Source organism: Pseudorca crassidens, chromosome 5 (assembly GCF_039906515.1).
Source record: "Pseudorca crassidens isolate mPseCra1 chromosome 5, mPseCra1.hap1, whole genome shotgun sequence".
Classification (NCBI taxonomy): domain Eukaryota; kingdom Metazoa; phylum Chordata; class Mammalia; order Artiodactyla; family Delphinidae; genus Pseudorca; species Pseudorca crassidens.
Window position 1 is genome coordinate 52,310,365 of NC_090300.1, and position 9,694 is coordinate 52,320,058.

At 38.2% G+C, this 9,694-nt stretch overlaps 1 protein-coding gene across 1 annotated transcript in view; it reads left to right on the forward strand.

The window, feature by feature from the left end:
- Positions 1-4,499, forward strand: part of LOC137224260 (EGF-like and EMI domain-containing protein 1) — a 61,369-nt gene extending 56,870 nt beyond the window's left edge. The window contains 1 exon segment of the mRNA XM_067737143.1: positions 4,468-4,499. Coding sequence (XP_067593244.1) covers positions 4,468-4,499 — 32 coding nt within the window.
- Positions 4,500-9,694: the final 5,195 nt, after the last annotated feature.

The following is a 9,694-nucleotide window of genomic DNA, read 5'->3' on the forward strand; positions in this document are numbered from 1 at the left end:
CTCAAGTTAAGCTTAAAGTCATAGACATTTCCCCCACTTTATTTATTTTTAATGGAATACTAAGCACTTCCCCCCAAAACAACAAACCAAAGAAAACAGTTCTTTTCTTGACTTTGTCAATCTTTGTGCAGAATACCTTGGAACCCTCAAGACAGTCTTAGTTGCCTTCATTTCCAGTTAAAAATCCATGGCTTTTTTTCCTACATTTTCTTCCCATTTTCCAAAATAGAAGATGCAGTTTGTTTCTCACTAAGGTCAGTAACATATATAGAGCAAAAATGTTTAAGTAGTTCTGAAAATGTGAAGGCTAGAGTTTAAGGAACAAGGTAAATTTTGCATGTAAAACTTGTTAGCAGTTCTTCAGTCAGCATTTTAACTAGCTGTATCAGTAATTCCCCCAGCAATGATGATGCCATCCAAACTGGGAACAGGCCAGAGACTCTTCCTGAGTCTGCAAGTTACAGAGATTTTAATTACTGAGAATACATTCTAATAGAAAGACAAGCTTTTATTCTCTAACCATTTGTATCACAATGAGTATATTACACTGTATATCCACCTTCTCCATTTTCTTCATAGCTCGTTCCCCAGAGACCAGTGGGAAAGAGTATGACGGCATCTGTGATTGTCAGAACGGAGGCACGTGTGATCCTCTGAGCTGGCAGTGCGAGTGCCCCTCATGGGTTCATGGGAAAACCTGTGAAGACGGTAGGAATGGCTGGTCATATGAGAGAGCTCTTTAAGTTCTTGATGTTTCTAATAGGAAATAAACAAAATGAAAGCTGCATCTCTACTTTTCAAGGTGGTCTTTTCTTTTTTTTTTAATATGGTTTTTATTCTTCAATTTGTTAATATGGTGTATCACATTGATTGATTTGTGTATATTGAAGAATCCTTGCATCCCTGGGATAAATCCCACTTGATCATGGTGTATGATCCTTTTAATGTGTTGTTGGATTCTGTTTGCTAGTATTTGGTTGAGGATTTTTGCATCTATATTCATCAGTGATATTGGTCTGTAATTTACTTTTTTGGAGTATCTTTGTCTGGTTTTGGTATCAGGGTGATGGTGGCCTCATAGAATGAGTTCGGGAGTGTTCCTTCCTCTGCAATTTTTTGGAAGAGTTTGAGGAGGATGCGTGTTAGCTCTTCTCTAAATGTTTGATAGAATTCAGCTGTAAAGCCATCTGGTCTTGGACTTTTGTTTGTTGGAAGATTTTTAATCACAGTTTCAATTTCATTACTTTTGATTGGTCTGTTCATATTTTCTATTTCTTCCTGTTTCAGTCTTGGAAGGTTATACCTTTCTAAAAATTTGTCCATTTCTTCCAGGTTGTCCATTTTATTGGCATAGAGTTGCTTGTAGTAGTCTCTTAAGATGCTTTGTATTTCTGTGGTGTCTGTTTTAACTTCTCCTTTTTCATCTCTAATTTTATGGATTTGAGTCCTCTCCCTCTTGATAAGTCTGGCTAATGGGTTATCAATTTTGTTTATCCTCTCAAAGAACCTGCTTTTAGTTGTATTGATCTTTACTATTGTTTTCTTTGTTTCTATTTCATTTATTTCTCCTCTGATCTTTATGACTTCTTCCCTTCTGCTAACTTTGGGTTTTGTTTGTTCTTGTTTCTCTAGTTCCTTTAGGTGTAAGGTTAGATTGTTTATTTGAGATTTTTCTTGTCTCTTGAGGTAGGCTTGTATTGCTATAAACTTCCCTCTTAGAACTGCTTTTGCTGCATCCCATAGGTTTTCGGTCATCGTGTTTTCATTGTCATTTGTTTCTAGGTATTTTTTGATTTCTTCAGTGATCTCTTGGTTATTTAGTAACATATTGCTTAGCCTCCATGTGTTGTGTTTTTTATGGTTTTTTTCCCTGTAATTCATTTTTAATTTCATAGTGTTGTGGTCAGAAAAGATACTTGATATGATTTCAATTTTCTTAAATTTACTGAGGCTTGATTTGTGACCCGAGATGTGATCTATCCTGGAGAATGTTCTGTGTGCACTTGAGAAGAAAGTGTAATCTGCTGTTTTTGGATGTAATGTCCTATAAATATCAATTAAATCTACCTGGTCTATTGTGTCATTTAAAGCTTGTGTTTCCTTATTAATTTTCTGTTTGGATGATCTGTCCATTTGTGTAAGTGAGGTGTTAAAGTCCCCCACTATTATTGTGTCACTGTCGATTTCCTCTTTTATAGCTGTTAGCAGTTGCCTTATATATTGAGGTGCTCCTATGTTGGGTGCATATATATTTATAATTGTTATATCTTCTTGGATCAATCCCTTGGTCATTATGTAGTGTCCTTCCTTGTCTCTTGTAACATTCTTTATTTTAAAGTCTATTTTATCTGATATGAGTATTGCTACTCCAGCTTTCTTTTGATTTCCAATTGCATGGAATATCTTTTTCCATCTCCTCACTTTCAGTCTGTATGTGTCCCTAGGTCTGAAGTGGGTCTCCTGTAGACAGCATATATATGGGTCTTGTTTTTGTATCCATTCAGCAAGCCTGTGTCTTTTGGTTGGAGCATTTAATCCATTCACGTTGAAGGTAATTATCGATATGTATGTTCCTATGACCATTTTCTTAATTTTCGGGGGTTTGTTTTTGTAGGTCCTTTTCTTCTGTTGTGTTTCCCACTTAGAGAAGTTCCTTTATCATTTGTTGTAGAGCTGGTTTGGTGGTGCTGAATTCTCTTAGCTTTCGCTTGTCTGTAAAGCTTTTGATTTCTCCATTGAATCTGAATGAGATCCTTGCTGGATAGAGTAATCTTGGTTGTACGTTCTTTCCTTTCATCACTTTAAGCATATCATGCCACTCCCTTCTGGCTTGTAGCGTTTCTGCTGAGAAATCAGCTGTTAACCTTATGGGAGTTCCCTTGAATGTTATTTGTTGTTTTTCCCTTGCTGCTTTCAATAATTTTTCTTTGTCTTTAATTTTTGCCAGTTTGATTACTATGTGTCTCGGCATGTTTCTCCTTGGGTTTATCCTGTATGAGACTCGCTGCACTTCCTAGACTTGGGTGGCTATTTCCTTTCCCATGTTAGGGAAGTTTTTGACTATAAGTTCTTCAAATATTTTCTCGGGTACTTTCTCTCTCTCTTCTCCTTCTGGGACCCCTATAATGCAAATGTTGTTGCATTTAATGTTGTCCCAGAGGTCTCTTAGGCTGTCTTCTTTTCTTTTCATTCTTTTTTCTTTATTCTGTTCTACAGCAGTGAATTCCACCATTCTGTCTTCCAGGTCACTTATCCATTCTTCTGCCTCAGTTATTCTGCTATTGATTCCTTCTAGTGTATTTTTCATTTCAGTTATTGTATTGTTCATCTCTATTTGTTTGTTCTTTAATTCATCTAGGTGTTTGTTCTTTAATTCTTCTAGGTCTTTGGTAAACATTTCTTGCATTTTCTCGATCTTTGCCTCCATTCTTTTTCCGAGGTCCTGGATCATCTTCACTATCATTATTCTGAATTCTTTTTCTGGAAGGTTGCCTATCTCCACTTCATTTAATTGTTTTTCTGGGGTTTTATCTTGTTCCTTCATCTGGTACATAGCCTTCTGCCTTTCCATCTTGTCTATCTTTCTGTGAATGCAGTTTTTGTTCCACAGGCTGCAGGATTGTAGTTCTTCTTCAAGGTGGTTTTTCTAAATAAGTAAAGGGCTGTGTCTGTATATACAAGAGCACAATTGCTTTGACTGATGAATGTGTAACAGAAAAAAATAACTGATACTTAAATCACCAACTGTGATCTAAGCAGGATGAATCCGGATACAGAGAAAGCCTTTCTCATTTGCTGAGCAAAATGTTGAGTTCGTGGGCAGAGGTTTACACATAGGGCCTGAGTGAATTGATTTGCTCTGCATAATAAAAGAATGAAGAAAATGAATCTCTTTGGGCAAATCATGGAGGAAGTGAGATAAAAATCAGAGAAGAAAAGGAGAGGAGAGAAAGAGGAAAAGAGAGGAGAAATGATGGTTGAAAAACTTACAAAATACCAATCCAATGAGTGCTGCCTGTGGATTTTTCATGGAAATCAGTCAAGAGACCACATTTTCTACATGAGTGGATAAAACACAAAAAAGAAACTGCTTGTACAGTCCCAGGAGTTGAAGGCAGAGAGTCGATGAAGATATAAGTCTTCAGGGATTGCCAGAAAGCATGGGGAGTTTATTAGGTTCTCACAGGTCGTAAAACTGGGGAGATGGAAACCAAGTTTAGTTTGCTCTCAAAGTGGTGCAGGAAGACACCTCTAGTTGTTTATCCCCCGAACGATATTCATTCATTTATTCAAAAAATATATATTAAGTGCTTTCAAGGCACTGTGCCAGGTTTTATGATATGGTAACAAAACAAAAATAAAAAAGCTCCTGGTCCTTCTTCGTGGAACTTACAGTCTTGTTCAAAGCAGACATCGGTTACAAATGTTGGTAGGTATTTCAAATTAAATATTAATGTGTGCTTGGAGGTCAGACCATGAGAACCATACAGACTGTGTGAGCCAGGGAACAACTTCTAGAGGAGTGACCCTTAAGCAGAAGCCTGCAAAAGGAGGAGACATGAGACAAGGGAAGAGAGAGTGAGCCACGTGTTGCCCAGCTCTGAAGTGGGAAAGAGTGAGGTATATTAGAGGCACCTAAGGAAGGCCAGCTGATGGAGCAGAAGTCAATGAGATATTAGTGCAACATGAGGTCAGCCAGTGCAGGGGCTCATCAGTCTTGTTACGTTTGGAGTTTTTAACCCAACAGCAATGGCAAGTCATTGCAGAATTTTTTGGCAGTGGATATAAAATCACAGGGTTGGTTTTTAAAAGAGCTCTCTAGCCTTGGTCCAATCAGATTGGAAATGTCTTACCTTTTGCAAGCTCCTTATCTTATGTAACAACCGCTCTAGTGAGGTTTGCATGTGGGTTAATATTCACTTCCTTTGTCTTTCTACCCTTTAGGATGCCCAAAAGGATTCTTTGGGAAGAGTTGCAAAAGGAAATGTAACTGTGCCAGCAATGGCCATTGCCACAGGGTGTATGGTGCCTGTATGTGTGAGCCAGGGCGCTATGGGAAGTTTTGTCACCTGAGTAAGTCACAGGCCCCAAATTTTCTCTCTGTGTGTAAGCAAGGAAGCTCAGAAAAATACTGAAAATACTTTAGTGTCAACATAAAGGAAAACACCCAACATAAGAGCTGTGAGCTTAAGTTTTATTCAGGGTCTTGCTGAAGACTAGAGCCTAGGAGACAGCACCTCAGTTTGCTCTGAGGAAACTGCTCCAAAGAGGTAGGGGAGAAGCCAGTTTATTTATATATATTTCTATCCTCCCATACACATCTCATTTAATTTTAGGGTTGACTTAACTGACACCACACCTGTTATATGATATTATACATTATCCTTTACTTACGTAAAATAAAATGCCTTATATATTATTAAAGAGGAAGTGCAGTAATATGAAATAGCCCATACATTTTTAAAATGTTATTGCCAAGTTATGTAAATCTGCATCTCTGTAAATGACATTTTAAGGTAATTAAAAAAAATAAACACTCTTTCTACTAATATATATATATATATATATATATATATATATATATATATATATATATATATATATATATATACACACACACACACATGTTGGTAAAAGAATCTGGGTTCTTTGAAATTTTTGCCGAGATATGCACCTAACCATCTAAGGGCCTGTTTATCCAAAGCACAGAGTGCCTCATCCTGTTTTTCATCCTGGATTCCCCTCAGGGTACACTATTCGTGCAGTGGGTTAGGACTTAACCCTTGTAGAACTGGGTGGTAAGCAGCACATCTCTGTTCTTCTTTGTTCATATTAGACAAAAGAGAAGAGTAAAACATATAACATATTTTATATGGTCATATCATATAAATATATATGAGACAATTTATGCTCTAATCTTTATTTAGCCTCCTTATATTATAGAATCTATATTTTGATGAATAAAAGAAAAATATTTCTGGAGTCTTTCCTTTTTATTTCCTAGTTAGGTTTACCTTGATTATTGAGAGAGGGTTGTTAATATTGGACATTCCACACTTTGTGAAAGTTGAATATCGAAGGCCCAGTACAGGTGTCTTTTATTTCTGGGTTCTAGTACAAAACAATATCATTCCCTAAAATGTCTAAAACGTATTATTCATTTTGCATTTTGGCCAGCAATCACATTCTACAAAGATGTGAGAAAACACAATCACTAATAAATGTTTCAGCTCATCGGTAACTTTTAAGTTGTCTCCCAATGGGACAGCTCTGGACACCTACCGACCATCCCATCTTGAAGCTGTGTGCAAGTACCAGTGAGCCTCAAACAGTCTGTACCTCGCTCCCCCACCTATTCCATATGCCTGCCTCTGAAAATCCTTCCTGAGTGAACCTCAGTAATACTATGACCCTTTTTTAATAACAGAGACCTTCTAGAGTCTTATATTGTATTTTTAGTTGAATGTCCATGGACCTTATCTACTTAAGAAAAGGCATGCTCCTTAAGAACAGAGAGTAAATTGTGAATTCTCCAATAACAGAGCCAGTGAAGGCATCACAGAAAACTGAGCCTGAGTCATGAGGAAAGGCTTGGACAAGCAAAGGGAAGAGAAGGGGAGAAGACATGGGTAAATGAGAAAATGGAGATGCCAATGGTATGTTCCAGAGCATCAGATACTTCCTGGAACATGCCAAGGGAAGAAAACTCACCTAGAAACAAAGATAGCATGACTTCTGTTATTGTTCCTCTAGGGTAACAAGACACTCCCCATTTTTTAGTAATAACTTTTGAATATTTTATAAGCTAATACCAGATGGTTTGGCAAAAACATTTAAGTCATAATTTATCTGCTCAAAAATTTAAAAAGCAGATGGTGGTTGTGGCAGTGGTGGTTAGCATTTGGAATGTGACCCTCTTTAGAAAATCATACATATTCCAGTTCTTCAGGACTCTTATTGCTCAGACTTGAGGCTTCATTTATTAATGCCACTTGCCTGGCTCTAAGAAGCTTGAATTTGCAACCCTATATTAGTTTTCTAGAGCTGTCGCAATGAAGTACCACAAATTGAGTGCCTTAAACAACAGAAACGCATTGCCTCACAGTTCTGGAGGCTGGTAGTCTGGGATCAAGGTGCTGGCAGATCCTGCTCCCTCTGCAGGTGCTAGGGAAGGATCTGTTCAAGCCTCTTCCCTAGCTTCCTATAGTTCTTTGGCTTGTGACAGCAGAACTCCAACATTCTCATGGCATTCTCCCTGTGTGAGTGCCTCTGTGTCCGAATTTCTCCTATTTATAAGGATACCAGTCATATTGGATTATAAGCCCATCCCACTTCAGTATGACCACATCTTAAGTGATTACATCAGCAAAGACACGATTTCCAAATGAGGTCACATTCTGAGGTACTGGAGGTAAGTACTTCAACATATGCATTTTGGAGGATACATTTCAATGCATAGCAAATCCTGAGAAGACACTGGATTGCTAAAAAATGTTACTTCTTCCACTTTTTCTTTTTTTTTGTAAATATATTTCTCCAGTTCTATGTTCTTAATGTACCCAACTGTCACATTTAAGTATTCCATGGTGTCCAAGTTGTCCCCTGAACCACTGTTCTACAAGCTGAACCAGAAAGAGTAAGTAGGGCATGGAAGCCAGTCTAAGGAGGTGAGTGCTCTAGAATGAGCACGAGGTCCACATCAAGTAAGACAATAGCTCTGAGAGACCCTGGGGGCTTGGTGGGTCTGGGAAAGGTCTCAACACTAAGAAGATGCAGGAAGGATGATGGAGGTATCATATAATTTATCATCCAAATAGGATACTATTAACAGTGAAAAGGAGCCCTGTTAATAATTCTGTTCTGCTTTAAGGGGTAACTCTGTCCCTGGCAACTAAGACAAAGACCACCCTCCATGGCGGCATTGTAACCACCACTTCAAATTAGCTCTGCTAATAATAGCAAATATTAGCAGATGCTAATAATTTCCATCCATCAGGGAGTCAAGTTGTTTATTTTTGTTCTCTCCAAGCAGCTGTCCACAGCAAAGCCTATATAGGTATATAATATAATTATTTTGATCCTGGAGGGCACTTGAAGTATCTTTTATTTGAGTCCTGTAGACACTTGTAATGGGGGAGCAAAAATTGTCAGAGTTATATTTTGAAAAGGGAATTGAATTACTATAACTCCTCAAAGAGAGAACTAAGATACGGTATGTTTTCCTGAATGCAAAGGTGAGACTTTCTCAAATTAGAATTCCTGTGCTGACTAGCATCCCTAAAACTCAAAGTCATGGGGAAAATAGTGAAGGAAAGGCGAGCACCATTTGCCAAAGATGTGGCCAAGATAATGCTGCCGTCAGGATGAAAGTTTCGTGTCATCTACACGATGTAAAATTATTTCGGATTACCGTATAATGAAAGGGAATGAAAACAATGGCAAGCTTTCCCATCAATGCTTGTCCATCATCGCCGTGCTGCGGCAGGATGAATACAGGGCCTGGCAGGCCTTAGCAGTCCTTGGAGAATATTAAATACAGGCACCAATGGAGCGCATTGAGAAGCAATTTCTCTCCCGGAAGCCCTAAAGCCTTTTAAGTAGTTCAGGCTTCACTGTTCACATCCAGTTGCCAAAAAGCAAATGAATTGCCTGATTTGAAAGACATTTGTTTCCCTAATTTTTTGGCAGTCAGGATGATCCCCTTGTTTTACCCATAATCAGGCCCCACAGAACTACATGACTGTGCACTAACAATGTGAAAGAAACAAAGCATGGTTTTCAGGTGACCGGGTTGCCTCAATCTGCTTGCAGACTGTCCCAAGGGAGCCTGTGGAGCTGGCTGTTCTTCAGGATGTCAGTGTGTGGAGGAGAACACCCTGGAATGCAGTGCCAAAAATGGCAGTTGCACCTGCAAATCTGGTTACCAAGGCAACAGATGACAGAAAGGTACTATCTGACTATAAATTTTCTTTCTTCTCTAATAACAATGCTCAGCTTTTGTTTAGCACCATACGATCGTTAATTCGTTAATCCACCAGAGTCCTCAGGAGAGCAGTAAACTTTATTAATCCCCTATGTGCAGGTGAGGAAACTGAGACATGGGGCAATAAAGTCATTTAACCTTGTTTTCCTAGCCTCTGATGTTAGCTGTCCCCTTGCTCACTTGAGCCAGGGAAGAAAGATCACATTGCAGAGAATCTTATCCTAAGGAGATGAGAGCTGGCCAATCACTTCTTTGAGCTTAGCTAATCAAGTAAGGGCTGCTAGCTTCCAGAGTTAAAGAATCATTTTCTTTATATCTAAAGATAGACTATTCAAATAAATACAAGAGAAACCATAGAAAATTTTTGGAAAATTTAAATATGGCTATCAGTGTGGTCCTTTCTCAAATTTCTAAACAATTTCTTTATAAATCTGTAAAAGTTTATGTGCAGCATAATTCCAATGATAAGTAACATGTATAGATATATATGTGTGTGTAGGTGCATATAAAATTTGGAAAAAGGTATTCCAAGATGTTAGTAATGGCTCTCTCTGGTTCACGGACTCACGGAATGCTTCTCCCAATGCATCTACATGGCTCTCTCGTTTTCTCAAAAACTTGTATTTTACCTTTTCACTGAATCTTGTCAGTACAAACCTACTTAAAATTGCAACTTGCCAAGTCTCCTTGAACTTTTGCATTTTTCCAAAG